Source organism: Apiospora kogelbergensis (genome assembly GCF_038363985.1).
Source record: "Apiospora kogelbergensis strain CBS 113332 chromosome Unknown utg000001l_segment0_segment0, whole genome shotgun sequence".
NCBI classification, from domain to species: Eukaryota; Fungi; Ascomycota; class Sordariomycetes; order Amphisphaeriales; family Apiosporaceae; genus Apiospora; species Apiospora kogelbergensis.
In genome coordinates this window covers 5,212,704-5,237,849 of record NW_027117418.1, presented here as the reverse complement: position 1 = coordinate 5,237,849, position 25,146 = coordinate 5,212,704, and the positions used below count along the sequence as shown (strand labels likewise).

The window sequence follows — 25,146 nt, the reverse complement described above, 5'->3', positions numbered from 1 at the left end:
CCATCTGAATGATAATTCGAACTACGACCGTTTCTGTCGATTCATTAGAGCCGCGATGCCTTTCGAAGACGCCATTCCCTTTTATGAGAACCGCACCCTGTGCCAGCGTCTCCTATCCCAGATCAACACGGGCAATACGCTGCAAGTAAGAAAGTCCCGGACTCCCGGCGCAGGCAGTGGGCTATTTACGGACATTGCCGTCCCGGCCGGCCAGGAGGTGTTTCGCTCCAAGCCGGTGGTGACTTGTGTCCAGGACAGCCTGGGTACTGTTTGCGACTTCTGTTATGCAAACAGCGCCAACAAAGTGCTCCCAAGCGGGCGTTTTCGGACCAGGCGCGACCCAGTACAGGACCTGGTTGAATGTGACGGATGCCATATCTGCAAGTACTGCACCGAGGTAATGGCCCAGAACTAGTATACTTGTTGCGCGGATGCTCACAGCTTCTTGCCCCCGAAAAGTCATGTAGGAACGCGGCATTCGAGGCATATCACAAATACGAATGCACCGCCTTCTTGAAATCAGGCGGCCTAGGAATCCGAGCTAGGGCCTTGTACCGACTTCTCATTCACCACCAGCACCGTCTTGTCCCGGACCATCAGTGGCGAGGTCTGATGACACTGATGCCGCATCAGTCCGGACACCAGCAGGGGCCAGAAAAGGAGGCGGTATCTCGAGTCGCAAAGGAGGCCAAGGCCCACACTGGTACTGCGCTTGACATTGACACAATAGAAAGAATCTACTGCGTCGTAAGCTTGAATTTTCCCGCGATAGCCTCAACTCCTTGCGCTCACAGTGGTTCAGATTCTTACGAACAGCATGGCTATACGATTGCCCGGGCAGAGCGCTGTCACGGGCACAGCTATAGACGTTGTGGGAGCCATCATGAACCACTCTTGCGACCCAAACGTGCTAATATCTTTTCACGGCAACGAGCTGCGGGTTCGAGCGCTGCGGGCCGTGGAGGCCGGCGAAGAACTCGCCCACTGTTATACAGACGTGCAGAGCGATGTGCTGCTACGACGAAAGCTTCTGCAAGCCGAATATTTCTTCCCTTGTACTTGTAAGTATACCTCATGACTCCCCCTTATATCGCACTGTCGCTCACGAGTAGGAAAAGGTGGGCGCTGCCAGGGTGAATTTGACGAGCACGAGGTTGTCACGCAAGGAGACGACACCAAGATGCAGTCGATCCTTGCGGCTCAGATCAGCCTCTTTGCCAGCATGAATGATGCAGTATCGAACTTCACCCTTTCTGGGAAGCCAGTCGACGTGGACTCTCTGGCGGACCATATGGAGGAACTTGCAGATAAGGCATACCCAACGGGGCAGTGGCCGCCGAGTCTCGAACCGTTGCCTTCGATCTACAAGACTCTAGGCCGACTGAACCAAGCACAGGGCGATCCTTTCGCGGCGATCGAGTTCTGCATCCGAGGATGCGCGTACACGAAACGGCGGGCGGGCGAGCCCTGGATGGTCGATCTGTTTGAACTTGTGCAGGTGCTCACGGCAGTACTGGGCTCGTCCCCGGACGAGCAAGATGCCGACGAGCCGCCCTTCCCCACGCCCGCCGAGCTCTGGGATGTTTTTCACGGCTGTCTCCACGAGCTGCTCCGGCTGACGCAGGGGAACTGCGGGCATAATGCGAGTTACACGAGAGCGATCCGATCTTGGCATGACGCCGCCCTGAAGTATGCCGACGGTGCCCTACCTGGCACACAGGAGTTTGCAGATAGGTTTCATGCCGCCCATCGCAAGCTTCTGCTTTGGGCAAATGTGCCGGGCGACCAGTGGACCATAGATGTCGTTTAGATACAGAATGTGTGGCAAGATATGCAATTGTGCTTTTGTCTTCCCATTTGACAGGCCAACGGCTGAAAGAGGGGCGACGTGCATGACCCCATGTCGATATGCCATGCCATCGTTGCTGTGAAACAATCTCATCCAACCTCCAAGCGGTTTAAGGAGCCGGCTCCGAGATGTGTAATTGCTGACATACATACATCATTGTCCCCGATCCTCACCCTAGACTCAACAGCAGCAACACATGGCACGGCGCAATATCCCGATTCCGATCACACAGGGCAAAATTGATCGCCGAGTGATAAAATGATACTCCACCCCCAGATTGCCTAATACACGCAGGCATGCTGCAGCTATACGCGCAAAGCTTATTTGCCTCGTATCTGGTCTGCCTCTGAATGATTTCAGATTGCTATCTCGCGTATTGACCGTTGAAGATCTGCCTTGGCTATCTTCGGATTAGTCTTGTTCGTCGGGGTCGTTGAAGACGCACGCCTAAACATGCCACTGCTTCCTCGTTCATCTGATGTTGACCAGGGAAGGCTGCGATTGAGCTTCAGGAAGCCGGGGGCTTGGCTTGTTTGCGTTAGATGATACGCACTATGTTACCAGATGTTGTGTTCATCTTCGAACACGTAAAATCTGATATAGTCACCTGCTACGGGTTTGGTTTGGTTTTCCTCTTCTTTCTCCCGCGTCCACCTACCGATTCACAAGCCCCGGCAATGAACGGGGGCTGGATTGACACGGGCAGCACGGGATCCGGTTCTGCGACGGCACTGCAACTGACTGGGAAGGTCGGTGGCTCGATTGATATAACGCTTGGGTCATGGGCCGTTACGATGAAGCCAAACAAACCGGAGTTTCCACTCGAATCAGCGATGATGCCCGACCATGGTTGTACTTGTATTATGGGTATGTGAGAGAGGTAATTACACGCATTAATGTGAGTAATTGAGAATATTGAATGGCGTGCCAAGCACTACGAATAATATATCCCATCGCCATGATTAATCATTTAGCTACTCGATTGTCATGTATCGTCTTGGCACTGTATATATAGACTTTGACGGGAGTTTCAACGAATTTGAGGTTATCGGCGCAGCTTTAGACGAGCCCGTGCGAGCATCATCGTCGTGCTGCTTTGGGAAGGTTTAGATCGAGGTGGCCGATGCCATCCGGTGGGAGGGGACATCGGATGTTAGCGATTACCGAAACGACGGGAATGGCAGTTCACCGAGAGAGGGAGAGCAAGAGACTGTAAGTTATGGGCTCGGTTCCAGCGTAAAACTCTCTTCGCCCGAAGCACTTCATCATGAGCGGCAATTTTATCCGTACAGACAGCAGCTGTCCCCCCCCTCGTCCCTGGTCAGGGACGATCATGCAGGTTTGCCTTCGGCATCATCAAAGGCAACATTTCTGCCGGCAAACGGTCGCGGGAGCGAAGAGCGATATGTGAGTTTCGTCCGTCCGAGGTGGTAACCTACAGCCGGGCAGGGGTAGCGTAAACGACCACTCTGAACTGCGCTGCACACCTTGGGCTGCGGTGGCAGCACCGCTGCTGGATGCCGACACGGGCAAAAAGAGAACTACCCCACGACGACAAGCCCCCTCCCCTCATTGGCGGGAGCTTCCGGGCCAGGGGAGAGCCGGGGCTACCTCAGGGAACTTCCCGCTGAACATGGCCCTCTGACCGAACTGGCGGAAGTAGCTGGCAGCCAGTCATCACTTACAACACACACGGGTCCTGATAGGAGGAAATAGATCGAAAGAAAGAAACGGGAATGCAAACCTACCTTTCTTAATCTTGGACGAATACGACTCTACGTATTGGTCATGGGAAAGTTTAACAAAGGTACGCAGGTACGGACGGCACAATCCATGGGGGCCATGTTTGCGATGTGCGGCCGCCTGTCGGTCCTCGTTCTAGGATTGCAGACGTTGCCGCAGTCGCATTGCATTTGATGGGCTTTCAGGAAAACGCAAACCGGATTGCGATATGCACCATCGAACTCAATCTTGCGACTGATCTAACCCAATGTGATTGAACGCCCCTTTCCCAGCAAATGGACGAGATCACGACTTGCCCGATTCAGCAAATGACCGAAACCTAACTGATTTACCACCTATCCATCCCATGACTACTGCGTAAGTCGCGTTGATTTATGGCCTGACGCGCATCCCAGCTGACTCTCTGGGTTTCTATTTATACGCAGTACAGCGTATGAATTGCGACAGCGCTCTACTGAGTACTGATGTTGCGGTGTGAGCGTTGGCTAGAACACTAAGCAACGACGAACCCCGTGGACGAGCGACATGGACCGGGTTGGCGCGCATGTCGGCCCCCGGGGGTGTGACGGACGGGCAGTAGTCCCTATCTATATCTCCGTGGCGTGTGTGACTACTACCCAAATGCCGGGAGGCTAACGCTAACCCACGGCTCATGGTGCACGCCATGGCCTTATCTCACCTGGGCTTAGTGGTGTGATGCTAAGATGCCCAAGGGAAGAATGGTACATAGTGAATGCACAACCAAACTGGTGAGCGGCTCTGGGCCGGGTCCTCCCTGGCGAGTGCCAGGCACAGTGGCTTGACCATGTATGTAATTAATTCGCTGCTTGGCGGCAGGCTGGGGTTGCATCCCCCAAATTCTAGCCGGGGCGCCTCTCCCCCTCGTATGTATCGTGCCACCATTGCGCACGCCAAGGTCGCATAAGGCAAATAGGAAACGAAACATCGACCTCATCCCAAAATATCCCCTTGGCATTTGTTGGTGCTGATGCGAATGCGGTGCTGCCAACTGCGTCGCGTTGCGCGGGGCTGTAATATGCCCTGTTGCTGATACGATTCATCGGTGTGTGTCTTGGCTCTAGGGCTGACAAGTTTCTGCCTCGATTTAGGCAAGGGGGGTTTACATTCACAGACACTGATGTGCAAGTTGACAGTGCAACATGGCCCAAGCCGACTACCCACAGACATTGCGGGTGGAGGAGGCGAAGACGGAGACGGAGACGGGTGACTGACTACTAGTAGGTGAGTCCTGATGTTTCGCTGATAACATCGGAAACAACTGGGAAATAACCGGATGGCCCAAGGAGGGCTCGGCGAGCTGGCGCAATTCCAAATCGCGAACAGCTACTCCGTACAATCGATTTCATTTCGGTCACCGCATCATACAATCACACCCACATATGCGATACCACCCAATACCGACGAAAAAGATATAATAAGAACAGCCATTGAATATCTAAGCGCCGCCGTTTTTTTGTTTTTTGTTTTTTTTATCACTTTTGGGGACCAGGTAAGACCTGAGTCCTTAGCGACCCACTGCCAGGGCACCTATCACGCGCTGTGTGTTGTCAGAAGGCGAACGTATGTAGACTGGACTGCATGTTTTGCATTACCTACGTGTGGTAATAGTCGATTACAAATAACGGCGCAGAGACAGTCTCGACCCAGATGCAGGGCAGAGCAGGCTAGGAAACCGGCAGGGTCTGTGGCATGGCAAGGCATGGCAAGGCATGGTTGAAGGTAGGCATGGTTGAAGGAACCCAAGATGCCAAGCGGTTTAAGTTCATTGGTTTAGGCAGGTCACAGTGAAGATACTCATTCGCAGAGCCTTGGTAACAGCCCTGATTGGGCCCAACGGAGTCAGAGTGCCATGTATGTATGCACCATTCAGATGTGCGACGAACTCGGTTTTTCTTTTTGATTGTTTTACTGTCCAAAGCAGATACCACCCGCCGACTGGAGAGGAGTTGTTTGTTGTCTGGCTCTGCTGCCAGCTGCCTACTGCGCAAGGGGAAAAGTCGAGGGGCGGCCTTGCATTGCACCCTAAACCGGCTCGACCCCACCCAGGAAAAAACAGGGCCCACGGGCGCCCATCCTCAGCCATCCCACCGATATCGTGGAGGTTCACCCCCTAGTGGTAGAGCGTCACCAAAATCAACAACAACAACAACAGGGAGGAACCCTTGGAGACCCGCCTCCAGTCTTGGGTCGCCCCAAGCGAAAGAGGGGTCCCAATGACGAGGGGAGGAGAACAGCAATTTACTTGGCTCAATGCCTGGAGCTCTCTACTCCCTGCCTATTTTACTATCTCTTTCTTGTCAAACCTTAGTTCGCATCATCAGACGACCGTCGGTCAGCCACCCGCAGAGCTACGCAGAGCTAGCCGGCGCGGACCAGGGCAGTCCACGGGGACCGCGGTGCTACTCGACTTAACTTTGACTTTTGAACCAGGTGGGATCCAGACGAGTTCCATCCGAGTCGGAACGCCCAATGGAATCAACAGGATTTCCCATCACAGGCGGGCTACAGCTGCCCAGGAAGGTCGCTAGACTCAGCACTACCCTGCTACCCAACTGCAGAAGATCAATGACTTGGCGTTGTCGCACTGTATGCCGGCCGGCCGCCTTCCTTGCAATAGCATATTCTGAGGAACCCCTGCAGCAGTAGAAAGAACCAGGAACCATGGAAGTCCAAGTCTGAGTGCAGTGCGAGCCGTATCGGACTTAATGTGAACGTGTTGTATGTAGTACCTATGGTCCTACCTACCTAGTACATATCATATTGAATGCAGGGATCGGCCAGCTCATACACTGGGTGGTGGATTACGGGGCTCAAGACGCAACGACCCTTCGTTGGTACGCATCCGTCCCATCGCCCAACATGCCGTGGCACTGCGATCGATAAATAGGACGGACCCGAACCTCGCTTTTCACTTCGGCTTCAGCAGTAGCACGGCTTTCCTTCCCAAGGCACTTCTTCTACTCTTGTCAACTCATACCGAAGCCGCCATGCAACTTACTCTTACTCAACTTGGAGCGCTGCTCAACGCCCTGCCGTTGGCAGCGGCAGCTCCCTCCGAGGGTTGCCCCTTCGCTGCACGCAGAGCGGCAGCTCCCCGTGCGGAAACCATCTTCAAGCGCGCCGAAGCAGATGCCATCGGCACCTGTCCTACCGTCAGCAAGTTTGCCGGCGGCGGCACTCGGAACGAGAACTGGTGGCCCTGCAACCTGAGGCTGGACGTCCTGCGTCAGTTTTCCAAGGAGGTTGACCCTCTCGGCGACGACTTCGACTACAAGGCCGCCTTCAACAAGCTGGACTGTACGTATATTCCCTCGGGTCGCCAAATACCCTCGGGTTGGATCCTACCGATACTGACTCGTGTTACAGACGCTGCGGTTAAAAAGGACCTCGTCGCTTTGATGACTGACTCCCAGCCATGGTGGCCTGCTGACTTTGGCAACTATGGCCCATTCTTCATGCGCATGACCTGGCACAGCGCCGGAACCTATCGCGCCATGGACGGTCGCGGTGGCGGTGGCATGGTGCGTAGCATGTCCGGACCCCTCTTGCGTAAGGTTGATGCACTAACAAACTGTACTCCCAGGGCCAACAACGATTCGCTCCTCTCAACAGCTGGCCCGATAACGTCAACCTTGACAAGGCCCGCCGTCTCCTAGGTACGTGCTCACGACATTGGCCTCGTCCAATGTGTCCGTCCCATCATAGGTCGGCTATTGACAATATGCTACAGAACCCATCAAGCGAAAGTATGGATCTGCCCTCTCGTGGTCCGATCTCATCCTCATGGCCGGCAACGTTGGTATGGAGTCCATGGGCTTTCCCACAATCGGTTTCGCTGGCGGTCGTTCGGATACATGGCAGTCTGATGAGTCGGTTTACTGGGGTGGAGAGACCAAGTGGCTCACGGACGATGTTCGCTACGGCGGCAGCAAGGATGTCCTCAACCGAACGCTCGAAGAGCCTCTCGCCGCCGTCGTCCTCGGCCTTATTTACGTAAACCCCGAGGGTCCCGAAGGCAAGCCCGACCCAATGGCCTCGGCAAAGGACATCCGTGAAACTTTCGGCCGCATGGGAATGAACGACGAGGAGACGGTTGCGCTGATTGCTGGCGGACACTCCTTCGGAAAGACCCACGGTGCCGCTCCTGGCTGTAAGTTGAATACCTAACTTCGACTCTCGTGTCCTTCCCCATGAAGCATACTAACATAGCATTAGCCGACCTTGGGCCCGTTCCGCAGACTGCTCCGCTTGAGCAAGTCGGCATGGGCTGGAAGAGCACTTTCGGATCCGGTTCGGGCGAAGACGCTGTCGGCTCCGGTCTCGAGGTTGTCTGGACCAAGGACCCCATCAAGTGGAACCCGTCTGCATTCCTTGGGAGTCTCTGGAACAACGAATGGAGCCTGGTAAAGAGCCCAGGTGGTGCCTGGCAGTTCGAGGCCACTAACGGAACCCTCACACACCCTTCGCCCCAGTCCGACAAGAAGCGTAAGGCTACCATGCTTGTTAGCGACATCTCCCTGCGCACGGATCCCACCTACATCAAGATCACCAAGCGCTGGTTGGAGAACCCTAAGGAGTTTGAGGACGCCTTTGCCAAGGCGTGGTTCAAGCTTCTTCACCGCGACATGGGTCCTAAGGCTCGTTATCTCGGACCTGAGGTTCCCCAACAGAGCTTCATCTGGCAAGATCCCCTGCCCGCCCCAGAGGCCGAGAAGATGTCTACCGACCAAGTTGCCAGTCTCAAAGCCAAGATCCTTGAAGCCAAGATCGACGTCGGGAAGCTTGTTGCCACTGCCTGGTCCGCTGCTGACACGTACCGCAACTCGGATAAGCGTGGTGGTGCCAACGGTGCGCGCATTGCCCTGGAACCTCAGCAATCGTGGCCCATCAACGCTCAGTTGAAGGATGTCGTCAAGTCTCTCCAGACTGTTCGTGACGACTACAACAAGGCTGGTATTGGCCCGCAAGTCTCCCTCGCTGACACTATTGTGCTTGGAGGCGTTGCCGCTGTGGAGAAGGCAGCCCGGGATGCCGGCTTCAATGATGTCGTCGTTCCCTTCACCCCCGGCCGCGTTGATGCCAAGCAGGAGGACACAGACGTCGAGAACGTCAACCACCTCGAGTACCCCGCCGACGGTTTCCTCCAGTACGGCAAGGGCAACAAGGCCTCCAAGACCGAGGCTATGTTGGTGGACAAGGCCGCACAGCTCACGCTGACGCCCCCCGAGCTTACCGTCGCTGTTGGTGGTCTGCGCGCACTGGGTGCCACATTCGACGGTTCCAAGACTGGTGTCCTCACCAGCAAGGCCGGCCAGCTGACCAACGACTACTTTGTCAACCTCCTCGACATGTCCAACGCCTGGACCGCGTCTACGGACGGCGAGCTGTACACGGCTAAGGATCTGAAGTCGGGCGCCGAGAAGTTCACGGCCACCCGTTCCGACATGATCTTCGCGTCGCACCCCGAGCTGCGTGCCATCGCCGAGGTCTACGCCGGAGCCGATGGACAGGAGAGGCTGGTCAAGAACTTCGTGGCCGTTTTCAACAAGGTCATGAACTTGGACCGCTTCGACGTGCGATGAAGTAAACGATGTCACTTGGGATAATATGACGACAATCGGGGGATTGGGCGGGGGAGTACCGGCTTTAGAGTGTTACTACTACTTTCTTCACTGACATGCCTAGAAATCATCATTCGAGGTTCTTAATTTTCTTAGAGTGTATCATATGCCTTGCGGCGGAACTTATTTCCATTAATACATAGCCTCGATTGCGTTTGCAGCTGTCTCTTCGATACAGCTTGAAATTCCAAAAGTCGTGACAGTGCCGATGGTGACGAACGGCTTTGCTTGTCCAACAGCGCCTGATTCCCTCCCCATGCATGGCTGTAAGTGCAATTAGGTTAAGTGGGAAGGCCAATCAATCTGATGCCCCCCTGCCGGGCTTTCATCCACACGGCGCCATTGGTGCAACACCACGTCGGCCGACTGCCACATCCGTGAAGGTGCCGGTTTCAGAGCCCCGACCAGCCGATTGGTGAGCGAGATTCAATAATACATAATAATTAGCACTTATGTTCAAGGTGTTGTTGACCGAGCGGTGCACCCACCACTTGGCGCGCCCCTCGGCAAGTTGTTTACCAAACTGATGCCCGTGTTGCTTCTTTCTTTCTTCTTATCCTACGTGTACTCCTATTCTGGGACACACTGGCTGACCCATGGAACAATGCAATAAGAAACCCCTAACGCTTCTAACGCTTCAAACACTCGGGAGAGCGGAAGTCCTCGATTCTCCACCGTGAAGGAGCCGTTGATTCAGAAGAACTAGTTCGGCGGCGGCTTAGCGATGCATCGTCACGGCTACGAGGGAAGTGACTTATGCTGGTTAGATGATGTGCGAAGCTTAGCGCACTACTTGGCCTGTGGGAAGCAGCCGGAACGAAACTCGTTCAAACTCGTTAGATTATCAGCGGCGATCGCGCTCGAGTCGGGATTGCGGATCGCCAACTCCTGCGCCGTTGCCCGCAACCTGTCAAAGCCTACGACTGGGTCACCGGATATGGTCTCCTCTACAAGGAATGATAGGAGCTCGCGTGAGCTAGCGCCGTTCTCTAAGGCCTGGAGTATGCATACGTGCAGTCGACGACGCCCGATATGTAGCCACCGTTCCTAGAAAGGTTGACCAAGTCGAAGATGACGTAGACTTCGGAAATCTATTGTCAGACAGACACCGAGAACGCTTCGCGAATGGCACAAGTAACCCCTGATGTTTGCGAGCAACCCCTATTTGGCCTTAATAGGGGTAGTTCAAAAATTTCAGGGGTATGCCAAAAGGTAGGTGTTGATGCGGGCCCTATCAGGAATAAAAGAGATGGACGGACTCGCTTCTGCGCAGGACAGCCACTTCACGCTGCAGGAAACGAAAGGATCGAAACAAGCGAGTGGCACACATCCGGGAGTCGCAAGCCGGCTTTATCACATGACCTTTCCATCGTTGCTGGAATAGATAGATGCGTATTGCAAGAGCCCACTCTCCCCTTATTGGGCCGCCTATACCCGCGTGAGATGCTGGTCAGCCAACAGACCGCCAGCCAATCGCAATCAATGCCGCTTGTCCCCGCGGGTGGAAATCAAGTCGAGTTGCAACATCACTTTTGTCGTCATGGGGAGTCATTCATATCGGGTCATATTGTCCCCGCGATACCAGAACAGCGCGCTGGATGATGATTAACCAAAAACCCTTCGGCGTGTAAGGATAGATTGGTAAGCAAAAGGTTGCAATATGTCCGACGTAGCCGACAGACGAGCCATGCGCTGTTAAGACAGCGATATACAAATACAAGTAACAGTACTCTGGCTTCGATGACAGAAAACTTTACCCGGCTGAGACTGACTTGCTCCCAGCTCCCCGCCACGACCCCCCTTTTTCTTCTGCCTACTCATTCCATCCCAGCAAAGTGAATATTCGATACATAGACAGGCGGCAATGGCGACGACAACAACCGACCTTTCTAAGCCTTATATTCCCGTCATTGGCCATGTAACGGATGGCTACTCGAAAGAAAGCGAAGCAACCGCAACCTGCTTCTGTGGCACCGTCCAACTCGCCTTTGTAAGTGCAATTCCCTCCTTTCTTTTCTCTCTCTATCCAACCAGGAAAGAAAGCGCCACTGATTTGGCACCTACCCCTTAGCCGACCTCATACCCGGGCGTTGTGTCGCGCTTCGTCTGCCACTGCCTGGACTGTCGCAAAGTAACGGCGACCATGTTCGCATCCAACTTCACGGTGCAAGACCCCTATCTACGACATATACGAGGGAAAGACGAACTGACGCAATGGTAAGTGAGACCCCTTTGCGTTTCCACGGGATGCCTCGTTTTGTCTTTTGGGGTTCCGGCACATTACCGCAGCATCAAGAGCTCAAGCCATCTTCTGGCAGAACAGTCTTCTGCTGGGGAAATCAACAGCGTAGTATACATGGACTGACATCGGAAACATTGATCACAGGTCGCAGTCGCGTAGTATTGCCACTGGGAACACCATGAGCAACTACTTCTGCGGTCAATGCGGCACTCTCATGTACCGCGCCAGCACGGGGTTTCCGGGCAAGTACTTTATGCGCACCGGCACCGTGGATGACTTTCACCTGCACGAGACGAAGCTTCGGCCCCAGGTTGAGCAGTTTGTCGAGAGCCGCGTCGGCTGGCTGAAGCCCATCGAGGGCGTCAAGCAGGTCCGCGGCATGCATACCTTTGCGGACGTCAAAGGGGTTCTTTGAGAAGACTGTTGGACGGGCTAGAAGTATCCAATTGAACCATCTATGGAAGAACCTACATATTTGGGCCAGACCCGGTGATTCTCTTTCGCCCTTATACAAGTCCATCACAAGTTGCAGTTACTAGCCTGCTGTGGCTGTGCAGTCAACCAATCATCCATCAATCTGGCATCCCCATTCCGATTTGTTGAATTTCCCCATAACAACCACAACAGCCATGGGCGGTATTCGGGCCCCCAAACCGCCGAGACCGGTGATTCTTGTGGTCTGCCACACGCTCTCCGGGCACCTCCAACCTTTGATTCGCATCGCTCAAGGTCTGCGCACCCGAGGATGGGACGTCGCCTTCCTGGGCCCTACTGCACACCGCCAGCGGATCGCGTCTTCGGGCGCCGAGTTCTTCGCCTTGCAGGGAGTTGCCGATATCAACGACCAGGAGTACTACCAGAACGCCTCCCAAGACTACAAGACGCTGCCCTGGGCCGCGCGCGGAAAGAGCGACATTATGACCCAGTGCGTGGCGCCGCTGCCGGAACAGTGGGAGAACTTCAAAGCCGTGCTGGCTGCGCTGCACGAGAGAGACCCGGCCCGAAAGGTCCTGGTCGTCGCCGAGGCCTTCTTCTTCGGAATAATGCCCCTCAAGCTCGGCGCGTCGCTCCCTGCGGGCGTGAGGCGGCCTAAGTCCGTGTGCGTCTCCATCACGGTCCCCGCCATCAGGGGCGCGGACCTGCCGCCCTTTGGCTACGCTTTACCGTTCGACCCGTCGGAGGCCGGCCGTGCGCGAAACCAGGCCCTATGGGCGAGATGGACCAAGAGCACGGCAAACATGTCGGAACTGCTTGACGAGGCGCTGCTAGCTGCGGGCGCCAGAGCTGGTCTAGCGGAGCCCATGTTAGGAGGCGCCAACTACCGCTGCCACGATGCAATCTACCAGGTCGGTGTGTCCGGCTTTGAGTATCCCCGCAGCGACTGGCCCCAGGGCTTCAAATTCGTCGGTCTGGTGCAGGGTACGCCCAAGGGGACCGTACTGCCGGACCCCGCCTTCGACTGGTGGAACGAGCTGAAGGCAAACTCGGCGCTTGCGGCGGACAATCCGCAGCGGAAGAAGGTGGTGGTGGTCGCTCAGGGCACCGTCGAGGTGGACCCCCAGGACCTGATCGTTCCGACTATCCGCGCCTTCGACGGACGAGAAGAAGACGTCATCGTCGTTGCGATTCTGGGGTGGAAGGATGCTACCTTGACGGCGGCGGATTTTGCGACGGCTTCTGGTCGCGTCCCCGTCAATGCGCGCATCGCCGACTACCTCAACTACGACGCCGTGCTGGAACACGCTGATGTCTGGGTGCACAACGCTGGCTTCGGCGCCGTCAATCACGGCATCGCTCACGGCGTCCCAATGGTGGTTGCCGGTGAAGGCATGGACAAGCCCGAAAACGCCAGACGGGTTGCGTGGGCCGGCATCGGCGTCGCTCTGGAAACCGCGAAGCCTACCTGGCTCCAGGTCAGGGACGCTATCGAGACTGTGCTGGGGGGCGACACGTTCAAGCAACGGATCGAGGTTCTTCGGAAGCAGAGTGAAGAGTTGAACCCGTTCGATATCATTAGCGAGGACTTGATGAAGATGGCAGGCAGCGATTATTCTCGGAGGCACTCTTAAACAGCTAATACGATTTGCCCTAGCCTTGATACAGAACTACTGGTTAGATATCAATGAAATACAAACCGTAACACATATGTCATCGGACATTGGACGGACGGAGGTTGAGAATGGAATTGTAATTATATTGTAATAAAAATAGTATATCTATCAAAATGGGTATCATATTTCTGTTGAATATTGAAAGTTATGTGTCGCCGAAGCCGATGAGCACCAATCCGACTTTGCGGAAGGGCCTCTCCCCTGACTACTAAAGACCTGCCACCGATTATGCACTGGGCGTGGCTGTGACTGTCTCCTTGTCGGTTGTCGTTGTGGTCGTCGTCACCGTCTCAGTCTCCTTGACAGTAACTGTGACGGGACCCCCAACCACCGGATTGGCAATGAACTTGGCAGTAGTGTGCAAAGGGACATCTGTGGGAATGAGTTTTTCAGGGCCGTGATGACGCGACTTCGTGATCGGAATGATCTCCAGCGTCGTCAGGGTGGAGGGCGGTTTTGGAGGCGTTGGGTCAGAGGTGGTGCTGGGAACTGGTGCTGGAGGTGGTGGTGATGATGAAGGGGCGGAGGTGACGGCTGGCGGTACGACTACGATTGTCGTAAGGATAGCTGGCGGTGGGGATGTGGAAGACCGAGTCATCGTCACTAGGGTCGTTGAAGGTGCCTCCGTGACCGTCTTGGTACCAGGCGTTTCCTTGGGCGGGGCCATAATGATCGAGGTCACAACTTCAGTGGGGACCACAGTGACTGTCACCTCCGAGGGCTGACCGCTGTTGACTTGAGATGTCGTCGCCGCAGTCGAAGTCGCAGAAGCAGGCGCAGAAGCAGGCGCGGATGCAGACGTAGACGCAGAAGGAGCTGCTTTAGACTCCCCCAGAATGCGCCCAGCAACATTGGGGTCATAACAGCCGACTTGGACCCCCGTCGTTGTATTCATTGGCAATGCGAAGCAATGCGTGTCTCCAATACAAGGCGTGATAGAAAAAGTACCGGAGTCACCACACTGGCCAATGTTACCATTGACACAGGCAACCTGCCCAGTCATGCAAGCGGAATCCTCCTTGAGTCCCCCAAAAGAGGCCATTGTACTGCTGCGCCTGCGCCAGGTTGCTGGCCATAACATCGGGCCCAACCGTCGATGCAGAGGATGGCACGGCGGTGATGACCGTCGGTACATTTCTGTTGACGGTACCGGATGCTGTCACTGAGTGTGGAACATACGATGATTTGGAAGTCGCCGCTGATGCTGGGGTTGAGATAAGTTGCGAGTCTGAAGCAGAAGGGCTAACATGTGCCACGGAGGAAGAAGCCGCAGTCGAAGGTGTCGCGGAAGAAAAGGCTGCATTAGAGGAACCAGCGGCAGTTGAAGAAGCAGCCGCTTTAGTGGAAGAAATAACGTTGTTGGCACTCGAGGACGATTTCGACAATGCGTTGGAGCCAATGGCAGTCGAAGAACCCACGACCGTACCACTCCCACTCCCCGTGGCTGACGTAATGAAATTAACTAAACTGGCGGAGGAGGCAGCTGAAGTGGCCGGAACCGATGAGCTGGCTGCTATTGAGGAGCCTGACTTCGTCGACGACGAAGCTGTCTGCACGAGGGACCCAGATGCTGATCCAGACGTCGACCCAGAAGCAGCCGCTGGTGAGGCGCTGGAAGAAGCAATGCTCAGCGTGTTTGAAACCTTTGAGCTCGCACTCCTGGACTGGGACTGGGATGCTGCGGTATCGGACGCTTCGTTCGCAACGCTTGAGGTAGGTACAATGCTTGAAGAGGAACGTCGAACTGATTGAGAAACAGTGGAAGTCTGTGGTGATGAGTTAGTGGCTACTACAGTAGCTGCTGACGAGCTTTGGCTGCTGGTCATGGAGCCTGCGGCAGCGCTCGAAGTTGGAAGAGGACCAGTAGATACGCCATGATCCGTGGTGTCAATAAGACTGAAAAGGCGTGAAATAGTACTGGACGTGATGATGGAGGATGTGATGGAGGGTGTGTCCAAAACAGTGTTTGATACAGAGCCCGTTATTGAAGCGCTGCTCGTCAATAAGACGGATGTAGAACTAGCGGCGGTTGAAGCTGGAATGGAAGATTGGGTCGATATCGGCCCCGAGGACGAAGACGGCGACACAATAATTACCGCGACTGAGGATGAAGAGGATTGAAGATGGGTAGAGGGTGTCTCTGATGGTGGTACTGTCGCACCAGAGCTGTCCACAGCGAATCCGGCGGAGGCAGCCAAGTTGCTAGAGGTGGATGCTAAAGGTGGGATGCTACTCGAGGGCAGCAATGTTGCAGACAGGGAAGTCATTTGCTGTATAGTTGACGAAGACGGCTGCTTGAAGAGCCTCGAGGTGGCCACATCCAGTTCGTCTCGTCTCAACCTGGGAATTGTTAGTATGTGCCCTGGCGTGGAGTTGTTGAGAAGGAGGAGATGACTAGACTTACTGTTCCCGGCGCCGCAGCGGGCCTGCCGCTGAGGCCTCGGACAACAAGAGAATGTTGAGAAAGAAAGCTGAAGAACGCATCATGAAGATCTTGTTCGAATTCGGAAGGAAACGAAGGAAAGTATAACGAAAACGGCAATGGGGTGAAAGAGATCCGGCAATGGAAAATGTGGGTTATGACGGAGTTCGAGTAGGAGGGGGGGGTCTAGGAATTCATATTACTGGCGACAGGAGAAAGACGAGTTGCTGGTCAAAGAGGAATCGATCTTCAATGAGTTTGTTTAAAGGGCCCAGGCAATTATGGAGAGCTAGAACGAGAGAGACGGCGTCGGAGAGTTGAAAGGGAACAACAAAGGGAAAGACAGTGGCCACCAATTCACGATGCAGAATGGCCAGCCGGAATGATAGTCTGAGATCGACACTTAGAGGGGATGGGTGGGCATCTTGTACGGAACACTCGAGGAGGCTCGTTGCTAGCAATCAGTCTATTCTCGGACCACAGGCCACAGGCCGCAGGCATCGCCGAGCTCACCTACCTACGAGAAGTGGCCGGCCGGTCGCGAATGCAAGGTGATGGCCGCAAAGCTTGAGACGAGACCCATTGAAGAAGGCCAAGGCTACCGGGCAGCTCGACGACACTGAACCAATAGCGTCCCATTGGGCCAGATTGCCCCGGGCGCATTCAATGCCATGTTCAACGGCATCTAGCCTGGCCAGGACGAGATTGGGTGCGTGCGAGCGGCTGGTAAGCGCTTTCTCCGTAGCGAGGTCGTGTCGTAGAATGCGCGCGGTTGAAGATGTTTTGTGGACGGGGGTATTTCCGCCGGCCTGCAACCGCGGCCAGCAAACAATTCTCAGCCAATGGCCGGTGGTGCGCGGGCGTCTTCTGCGGCAGGAACAGGGGGCTCCTCCATTCGCATTAGCGGAGGCCTGGCTTCGACAACAACCAATGATGTCCCTGAAGATGCAGGGAGAGTTGCCAAGCAGCCAAGTTCTGGAGAATGGAGATGGCTAGGGTGGCTGGCTTCTGGATCAAACTCGGCGGCGCTAGACTTTAGTGCCGTGCTTGGTTACGTCGTCAAACCCGCATGTTCAGTGACCGAGATGGGCCCGAAAACTCGGATTGACCCCGCATATTCGCGTGCTGGGTTCGAGGAGGCAAAGCAAATATCGTGGGGGTTGCTAGAACGGCCAGGCCAACGGCTGGCTGTTAGCTGTGTGTACGAGCCTGGCCTGCGAAAAGGTGCTGCCGATGGGAAAAGCAGACAGCAGAAGGCCGAGCCGAGGCCTGTCTGGCGAGAGATAAGATAGCCGTACTTTCAGCGGCCGCACCCACTCATGACAGTCCATCGTTGGGACTTACAGATACCCTAACCTAAAAGCACAAGAGGCGGGGAGGAACTGCAGGGGTTGCTATCAGGGGAGCCAATGTCTGCAGCGCGGAACAGCATGGTGTCGTATCGCCAGATCTCTAGCTTCTGTCGTGCCGTTCGTTAGCTGCACGCTGGTGACAGGGTGGTGGCGTGCTGCGTGATGATACGGGCCTCACCAACTCAGCTCTCTCTGCCCGGCCATTTTATTCGAGATTTTTCTTCCGGCTAGTGCACTGCCCGGAATCAAAACAATGCCAGGGTGTTGCTGTCTCTGATCCATTGTCGAGACTCGTTTTTCGTGCTTTCTTCTTCTCTTCAAACCCCCTCGACGATTGACGATTGCTATGGCTTTTGCGACGGCCCCTCAAGGGGCGAAAACCACCAGCGAAAAGCCGCCATATTCGCAAAGCGACAACGTCCACCAAGGCCTCATTGAAGTCGCCGACAATGCGGATCAGCTGCAGCGTCATCTCGGCAACCGCCAGATCCAGTTGATCGCCGTGGGCGGCACCATTGGCACCGCTCTGTTCGTCTCCATTGGCGGCGGCTTGATGCAGGGTGGCCCAGGCAGCCTGTTCATCGCCTTCACCCTCTACTCCGTCCTCTTGGCATTGGTGAACAATTGCCTCGCCGAGATGGTCATCTATATGCCTGTATCGGGCAGCTTCATCCGCATGGCTTCAAAGTGCGTTATTTATCCCGTCCACGGCCGAGGCGCAGACAGCCGAGGCCATTGTATCAGGTACCCGATACTATATACCAATGCGCGATAAACTGACTTGTGGTCATATAGATGGGTCGATGACGCTTTTGGCTTCATGGCTGGCTGGAACTTCTTCCTCTATGAGGCCTGTCTCATTCCTTACGAGATATCCGCATTGAATCTCGTGCTCACTTTCTGGAGGGATGACGTCCCACCGGCAGCAGTCTGCGCTGCTTGCATTGCCTTTTACGCGTGAGCCACGTGACTCCCTAGTAGATATTCGACATGCTGACTCGATTTCCATAGCATCTTCAACATTATAGCAGTGAAATACTATGGCGAAGTCGAGTTCTGGCTCTCCTTTGGAAAGCTGCTGCTGATCATCATGCTTTTCTGTTTCACCTTCATTGTTATGGTGGGCGGCAACCCCCAGCATGATGCCTTCGGCTTCAGGTATTGGAAAGACCCAGGGTCCTTCGCAGAATATATTGCGACTGGCTCCCTGGGCAGGTTCCAGGGCTTCCTCGGCGCTTTCTTCTCGGCGGCTTTCACCATCGTCGGGCCCGAGTACTTGGCCATGGTCGCTGGTGAAGCGGAACGACCAAGAACTTACCTGAAGAACGGCTTCAAGACCATGTATTGGCGCTTTGGTACCTTTTTCATCGGAGGAGCTCTCGTATGTATTCGAGCCGCCGGGCCGTTTGTCCCAATTGAAATTCCAGCGCCCACCACCCTCTTCCTCCTCATGCTTCTACGCGGAAGCAGCCTTTTCTAACCGAAGAAGAGAATGCCGGCTCTTGAAGGGGCACCAGAGTCGTCATCTGCTAACCTTTCGATAGTGTGTTGGTATCATTCTACCGTACAATAATGAGAAACTGCAGAACGCGGGCACCGGGACAGCAGATGGTTCACCATACGTCATTGCTATGCAGAATATGGGCATTGGAGTATTCCCGCATATCATTAATGCCTTGATGGTAACAGCGATCTTCAGCGCTGGCAATGCTTATACGTACTGTGCGATGCGCTCTCTGTACAGCATGGCGCTTGATGGCCATGCGCCAAAGATTTTTAGAAAGTGCACCAAGAACGGCATCCCGATATGGTGCTTTGTTCTCGTCATGGTCTTTCCATTTCTCTCCTTCTTGCAGGTATCCAACGACACCGCACAAGTCGTGACCTGGCTGGCCAACTTGACGGAAGCGTCCCAGCTCATCAGCTACATCGTCATGTGTGTAACCTACCTCTTCTTCTACCGTGCGCTCAAGGTACAAGGCATCGACCGCCACACGCTCCCCTATGTCGGATGGTGGCAGCCTTGGTCCGGCTGGATCGGCGGTATCTCCATGATCCTCGTCGTGTGCGCCTATGGCTATACCGTCTTCCTTCCTGGGAAGTGGGACCTCGGTACCTTCTTCTCCTACTACACGATGATCTTCGTCGCTTTCGTGACCTACTTCAGCTGGAAGATCATCAAGCGGACCAAGGTGGTGTTGGCTGCCCAAGCCGACCTTGTCTGGGAAAAGCCGATCATTGATGCGTACGAGGAAGCCCTGACCGAGCCCCCGACTCGGTTTAGAGATGAACTCATGAAGATGGCCGGGATGAAGAAGAGGAGGCATCAAGAGACAGTCCTGGAGAGCTGACCTGAATCTGGACAATAAGATATTATATCTGAAATAAGTAATGATACGGATCTTGATTATTCTCAATTTGCAGCTCGGTGATACTGTCATTACCGCGGACTAAGCTAGGATGGGGAGCACGAGCCCATGCCGGTCGAAGGCCCGCCACCGCTCTCTCCGAAGAATGGGAGGTCGCCAACGATAGTCGATACAGCATGGCGGTGTGGTGCCTCAATCAGAGCCTAGCGTCTGCCGACGGATGGCTGTCCCTCCTCCCGGCGGCTAGGGGGTCCGTGATCGTACAGAGGTCACGATTAGGCGTATATGACTGAGGTATAAGCACAGTCACCGCCCAAGAGGCTGTCCAACCATCAAGCATCATCTTCTGGTTTTCTTTCCAGCAGCAGCTTTGACGATCAACAAAGCATTCGAGTCCTCAGAAACCAGTAATAATACGCAATCGCTTTTCTCAGATTCGGCCTTTTTAAAAAGAAAAGTCAACAGCATGTAAACAGATGGCTAACAGTGAATCGTCTCACTCAAACAATGAATCATATTGAGAAAGGAAATCCCAAATAGGAGAGCACAGATGTCCTGCTTCCGATGCATCATCTCAACTCCAATTTGCTGCCAAACGTCGAAGCAGCCTTTCTTTTGCAATGGACAGGTATATGAGCGACATCCTCCAGCTAATTCTGCACATCGAATCGGACAGCAGCGCCAAATCCCCGACACTGCATCTCACCGAAGCTCTGCCGGTCCCCTTCCTGGCAATGGCGTTCACAATCACCTTTTGAGCCTTCTCCAGCTCTTCGACAACTGGGCCTAGCTGCTTGTCGACCTCCTCCACTATACCGCCTTCCGAACTTAACGCCAGCACGGAGCAAGGAACTGGCGGCATGGCGTAGCACTCGATCGTCCACGCCATGTTGCCGTGGGCCCACCAGACGTAAGTGCGCCGGATCCACTGCACTTTCTTCCATAGAAGGTTCTTCACAATCCAGTCGTAGGACCGGTAGGCTTGCCGGTCGGAGAGCCAGCCGAAGGCCCAGCAAATATGTGCCATGGCTCGTTCGATGGCCTCCGACAACTTCAGGTTCTCATCGCCCACCAGAGAAGCAGGGTCTGCGACGAGGCTGTAAGAGGGGCCAGCCCGACGACAACAACGAGGACGAGAGGGGCGGCTCCGGTTATACAACTCCTCGACCTCGAGGCCCTTGAGAGCGATCATCTCGCGAATCGACCGCTGACGGGGCATGGAGAGGAGATCGGTGAGCTGCTTATAGTGAAGGTGGGCCAAGGGCGACTCAAAAAAAGACGGCCTTTCCGGAAGTCCCGGGGAGGGTTGGTCGAGGGACCAAGCCAGCGAAGTCTCCTGGTGGTCGTAGTTCCAACGCTGGGCCCGGATGTGCCGTCGAAACCATCGTAGACGGGTGAGCGGGTGGCGGCGCCAAGAGGGGATGGACGACGGCGGCTCGCTCTTCTCGGCCGGCTTCTGCTTCGGCGCTTGCTGCTTCTTGCTTTGGGGGCTCACGGCGGCGGAATGATGACCAGAAGGGCATCTCGCCTCATTTTTGGGCTAAGAGACAGCTTCCCGCATAGTTCACAAGATGAAGTAGCAAAATCGGGCCATAATGGACATTTTGTCTTTCGATCTCGTCCCCGATTTGGTGGGCCTAAAAGTTCGCTCAACCGTTTCCACTGAGCCCCTTTTTTCTACAACTGCGCAGATTTTCAGGCTCAGAACAAATGATCTACGCCTGTGGAATTTGTTGGGTGCATATTTAATGACTCGTTATTATCTCAGATCTCTCAGCCAAATATGCTTCATTGTCGTAAAACAATCAGGTAAATATAGTCTTAAACTTATGTTTATTCTTATACATTATTAATATAGCGTAGAATAGAGGTTAAAAAGTGAAAAGTAACGTGAATATCCTATCTAGAACTACATAGTCTCACCTGAGAGAAAAAGGAAAAAAGGAAGGAAGTAAGGTGATTTATGTTTGTGTTATCCAGGGGGGTAGAGGTGAATGCTGTATATGATGCTTGGGTTCATAGAACTTTCTAAGGTACTGTGAAAGAACCCGCTTTGTTGCTGTAGCTTAGTAGTTGCTACCTTTTGTTGAAAGGGAAACATAGAATCTCAGACTATCATACTACATTGTGGTTATCTTAAGAATAAGATCGCATATTCATCTGGCAGAGGCTCCAACTTCAAACAACAAGTGAGTCATCATCACGTGAGCAAATCTTGACTCATTCAAAACGAACTGAACCTCAGCCGCCAACATGTCACATCGGTCAACACTCAGCCCAGAGGAAAAAATCCAGCTAGACATATAGCTGTTCCAAAAGAAATGTCCGAGATGACGGACATGCGGGTCTTCGAGCGTGTGCGCCCTCTCTTGGAAAAGTATCATGGTGGCCAACGGCCAGTGGTCTTGATGACGTGCGGGATCGCCGGTACGTCTAGATCTCCAATGCCACGTATATTTGAATTTATCCGCTAAACAAAGCGTGCACAGGATCAGGAAAGACTACGCTGGCCAAAGCCGTGATCTCAAATTTGCCTCAGTTCACTCGCTTATCCAACGACGAGATCGTCAACGAGAAGCACGGTCTCTACGGTGTGGACTATCCAGCCGAAGACGATCTGTATCAGCAGTACCTTGGAGAAGCCGACACCGTCTTTCACCAAAGACTCCGTGCCTTACTCGAGGAAGGCAGAAACGTCGTTCTGGATCGGTCTCTCTACGCAAAGGAGGACAGGGACGAGTTGAAGCAGATTATCGGCGAGTATGGCGGCCACTGGGTTCTTATTTTCCTCAAGGCTGCAGATAAAGAGAAACTGTGGGCGAGGATTCAGGATCGAAGTGCCCAGCCCAAGGAGGCGAATTCGGCGCTCGACATCTCCCGCGACACATTTGAGATGTATTGGGACGGTTTTGAAGATCCGCATGGTGAGGGTGAGATTGTTATCGGGGTTTGATATAGATAGAGGAAAGAATGTGGAGTGTTTAGAGCACCTGCGAATCTCCCGGGCAAGAGAATGGTTGGGGTTATACAAACGGGAACATGACACCCTCCCTCGCTGACCCCCTTTTCTCCAGTGTCTGTTCTCTTGAGGTAGTTCATAGTTATCAAGGCGTTTTCTAAAACTGTTACATGTGTCTTGAATGCTTCGGTTTCGCTTTCGGCCTCGAACTTAAACCTCCCGCAAACATTTCCAACCATTGCAATGGCCCAGCTCTATGATGCCCACTTCTTGAGTTCCCAAAGCTTTCCGAGCTATAAGTAGCGCTACCATGGCCTCTTGGCTTGTGGTGATGTCTGCGATGCTTTTCATCCTTCCGAACACGGTGGCTGTGACCATCATCTTCCAGATATTGGGGAGGAAGCGTGTGCCGACGATGGCTGTGTGAGGACCGTTTTCGAGGGCTCTCAATCAAAGTGGCTGATGAGGAAGTCTTGCTAGAATCGTGCCTTTGAGAGCGTGGACGGTCGCTGCCTGAGGCTGAGGACAGCTTCCAGGAGCAATTGGAGCATAGGGTGATTGGAACACAACTCGTCGTCTCGATCTGGCTTTTATGCCTGTGCCGTCTCCTTCTTGGTTTATCCGCATCTGTAATCTCCACGTGAGTATCTCCTTCGTCTCTCTGCCAATATACATCCCCGACTATTGATTGGCTGGCTTGGCATCGAGTCGAGCTTAGAGTAAAAGCACTCTCGTTTCTTTGGGCCTCATAGAGGCACGGAGTCGTAACAGCCTCATCTTGAGTAACCGAATACCTCTTGGTTTCGTACAAGGAAGCCGGCTTGGTCCGCTTCTCAGGCGAGATTGGCCGAGAATCGTTCCTCTTCTCGTGATAGACCAAAGGGTCTTCAGATTCAAGGTAATCAAACACATTGACAGATGACCGTCGATCCGGTGTCCGGGGACTTGTCTGCCTTGTATTGCAGATTGCACCTCCATCTTCGTCATCATCGTCATCGTCATCAGTCACCTCACCCAAAGCTTCATCCTCATCAGAGAACGTCTCGTTGACATCTGTCTCATAAGACTCCGCGTCTTCACCGCACCCATGGTAGCCCGGTCCGGCTTCATGATCTTCCCTGATGTGGCTGCACGTCAGATAGCATGGCTTGTCGCGTGCGGACCCGTTGCGTCCAGGCATCTTGACACGTCGGCACTGGTCACACTCGTACGACGCCGCTTCGGCGCGATTGTAGTTGACGTCGAGGCTCGAGGAGCTCGCCTTCGCCTTAGCATTACCGGTCTTCGTCATGTTGAAGTGAGTGTTGCTCCCGCGGCGAGAGTTGGAATATCAATCAATTGTTGTGAGATATTAGATTGGGCGGTTATACGTTATTGTTTCTCTACCCCTGGCTCTCCGGGCCGATGATTAATTTATACGCTTGGAATGATGAAAGGTCGTTGTCCCATGGGCAGGGGGTGACAAAGAAATGCCCAAAGAGCGGCTGGTTGGCGATCAAAAAACCTGACAAGAACAGAACTGCTTCATTCTTCACTACAATGCGTTCCTTTGTCGTCGTACATCGTAACCCCCCCTGCCGTGTTTTCAGAGTTTTCAATCCTCGCGAGATTTGGGGGACTCCGGCGACGAAAGTTATCCTTAACTTTCCGGGCCGTCTCCCCACAAGCGATGAGCCTGCAGCAGACTCCAAATGACGGGATTTATATTCTCAAAGGATCGAGAAAAGGACCAGGATGAAAAGCATCGTCCCGTTCCACAACGATGCGCGCCCGTAATTCGTCCACCACTCAGCAGCCCCTGCCATCACGCTTTCTCAGCCTGCACGTAGCCGCCCCGGTCGATGCGGTAGAGCCAGCGCGCTACCGGCTTCCATTTCTCGGTTGCATCAACGAGCTCAATATTATACCGTGTGATCAAGGTGATGACTTTGTACATCTTCGTTTCGCTCAAGTGTCGACCAATGCAGATCCTCGAGCCGGCCCCAAACCTAAGGTCTGGCGCATTCCACAGCCGCATGCGCGGCTCACAGTGCTTAAGCCACTCATCAAGGCGGCACGGTTGTCCTGTCTCGATGAAACGCTTCTCCAGATGCCCACCTAATTCCTCAATGTCCTTGTCCATCCTGATTCCGCAAATCTATCAGCATATACTATGCAACCTTGGAACTATCTGCTAGGATGGGACTACCATCCTATGTTGGCCACTAGGGTTTGGGCGTGTAAGTGTAACAATCGCCTACCTGCCAACATTGGTCCATGGTACTTTCGCAGAGTGGATTGTTGATAGGTGGCAATATACCATATTATCATGAGTACCGGTACAAATACAAAAGCCAATACACTAAGCGTCTCACGTTGACCCAAGATCGTCGAGACGTATCCAGAAGGCGTCCTCCTCGGCATGGTTGAGCGAACTTGATGATTGGTTGGGGATTCTGAACCCACGACCTCTAGGTC

General features: G+C 54.0%; 12 protein-coding genes across 12 annotated transcripts; 8 read left to right on the top strand and 4 right to left on the bottom strand.

Moving 5' to 3' along the window:
• Nucleotides 1–55: 55 nt before the first annotated feature.
• Nucleotides 56–1,810, top strand: PG998_001675 (uncharacterized protein; the record flags this gene model as incomplete). The annotated part of the gene is made up of 4 exons (XM_066868493.1): nucleotides 56–397; nucleotides 442–747; nucleotides 803–1,061; nucleotides 1,119–1,810. 4 exons carry the CDS (start codon nucleotides 56–58, stop codon nucleotides 1,808–1,810), a joined length of 1,599 nt encoding a protein of 532 aa, XP_066736908.1.
• A 4,790-nt stretch (nucleotides 1,811–6,600) lies between these two features.
• Nucleotides 6,601–9,195, top strand: PG998_001674 (uncharacterized protein; the record flags this gene model as incomplete). The annotated part of the gene is made up of 5 exons (XM_066868492.1): nucleotides 6,601–6,910; nucleotides 6,980–7,134; nucleotides 7,197–7,269; nucleotides 7,344–7,763; nucleotides 7,829–9,195. The coding sequence occupies 5 exons, from the start codon at nucleotides 6,601–6,603 to the stop codon at nucleotides 9,193–9,195; spliced, it is 2,325 nt and encodes a 774-aa protein (XP_066736907.1).
• Nucleotides 9,196–11,098: 1,903 nt separating this feature from the next.
• On the top strand, nucleotides 11,099–11,891 carry PG998_001673 (uncharacterized protein; the record flags this gene model as incomplete). Its single annotated transcript, XM_066868491.1, has 3 exons — nucleotides 11,099–11,224; nucleotides 11,306–11,451; nucleotides 11,621–11,891. 3 exons carry the CDS (start codon nucleotides 11,099–11,101, stop codon nucleotides 11,889–11,891), a joined length of 543 nt encoding a protein of 180 aa, XP_066736906.1.
• Nucleotides 11,892–12,105: 214 nt separating this feature from the next.
• Nucleotides 12,106–13,545, top strand: PG998_001672 (uncharacterized protein; the record flags this gene model as incomplete). Its single annotated transcript, XM_066868490.1, has 1 exon — nucleotides 12,106–13,545. The coding sequence occupies one exon, from the start codon at nucleotides 12,106–12,108 to the stop codon at nucleotides 13,543–13,545; it is 1,440 nt and encodes a 479-aa protein (XP_066736905.1).
• A 268-nt stretch (nucleotides 13,546–13,813) lies between these two features.
• Nucleotides 13,814–14,482, bottom strand: PG998_001671 (uncharacterized protein; the record flags this gene model as incomplete). Its single annotated transcript, XM_066868489.1, has 1 exon — nucleotides 13,814–14,482. One exon carries the CDS (start codon nucleotides 14,480–14,482, stop codon nucleotides 13,814–13,816), a length of 669 nt encoding a protein of 222 aa, XP_066736904.1.
• A 106-nt stretch (nucleotides 14,483–14,588) lies between these two features.
• Nucleotides 14,589–15,708, top strand: PG998_001670 (uncharacterized protein; the record flags this gene model as incomplete). Its single annotated transcript, XM_066868488.1, has 4 exons — nucleotides 14,589–14,733; nucleotides 14,780–15,300; nucleotides 15,347–15,365; nucleotides 15,503–15,708. The coding sequence occupies 4 exons, from the start codon at nucleotides 14,589–14,591 to the stop codon at nucleotides 15,706–15,708; spliced, it is 891 nt and encodes a 296-aa protein (XP_066736903.1).
• Nucleotides 15,709–16,851: 1,143 nt separating this feature from the next.
• PG998_001669 (uncharacterized protein) lies at nucleotides 16,852–17,301 on the top strand (the record flags this gene model as incomplete). The annotated part of the gene is made up of 1 exon (XM_066868487.1): nucleotides 16,852–17,301. One exon carries the CDS (start codon nucleotides 16,852–16,854, stop codon nucleotides 17,299–17,301), a length of 450 nt encoding a protein of 149 aa, XP_066736902.1.
• Nucleotides 17,302–17,707: 406 nt separating this feature from the next.
• Nucleotides 17,708–19,712, top strand: PG998_001668 (uncharacterized protein; the record flags this gene model as incomplete). The annotated part of the gene is made up of 4 exons (XM_066868486.1): nucleotides 17,708–18,105; nucleotides 18,157–18,318; nucleotides 18,373–18,742; nucleotides 18,906–19,712. The coding sequence occupies 4 exons, from the start codon at nucleotides 17,708–17,710 to the stop codon at nucleotides 19,710–19,712; spliced, it is 1,737 nt and encodes a 578-aa protein (XP_066736901.1).
• A 668-nt stretch (nucleotides 19,713–20,380) lies between these two features.
• PG998_001667 (uncharacterized protein) lies at nucleotides 20,381–21,263 on the bottom strand (the record flags this gene model as incomplete). Its single annotated transcript, XM_066868485.1, is given in 3 exon segments — nucleotides 20,381–20,425; nucleotides 20,437–21,211; nucleotides 21,226–21,263. The coding sequence occupies 3 exon segments, from the start codon at nucleotides 21,261–21,263 to the stop codon at nucleotides 20,381–20,383; spliced, it is 858 nt and encodes a 285-aa protein (XP_066736900.1).
• A 797-nt stretch (nucleotides 21,264–22,060) lies between these two features.
• Nucleotides 22,061–22,683, top strand: PG998_001666 (uncharacterized protein; the record flags this gene model as incomplete). Its single annotated transcript, XM_066868484.1, has 2 exons — nucleotides 22,061–22,157; nucleotides 22,220–22,683. 2 exons carry the CDS (start codon nucleotides 22,061–22,063, stop codon nucleotides 22,681–22,683), a joined length of 561 nt encoding a protein of 186 aa, XP_066736899.1.
• A 623-nt stretch (nucleotides 22,684–23,306) lies between these two features.
• Nucleotides 23,307–23,980, bottom strand: PG998_001665 (uncharacterized protein; the record flags this gene model as incomplete). The annotated part of the gene is made up of 2 exons (XM_066868483.1): nucleotides 23,307–23,316; nucleotides 23,499–23,980. The coding sequence occupies 2 exons, from the start codon at nucleotides 23,978–23,980 to the stop codon at nucleotides 23,307–23,309; spliced, it is 492 nt and encodes a 163-aa protein (XP_066736898.1).
• A 513-nt stretch (nucleotides 23,981–24,493) lies between these two features.
• On the bottom strand, nucleotides 24,494–24,811 carry PG998_001664 (uncharacterized protein; the record flags this gene model as incomplete). Its single annotated transcript, XM_066868482.1, has 1 exon — nucleotides 24,494–24,811. One exon carries the CDS (start codon nucleotides 24,809–24,811, stop codon nucleotides 24,494–24,496), a length of 318 nt encoding a protein of 105 aa, XP_066736897.1.
• Nucleotides 24,812–25,146: the final 335 nt, after the last annotated feature.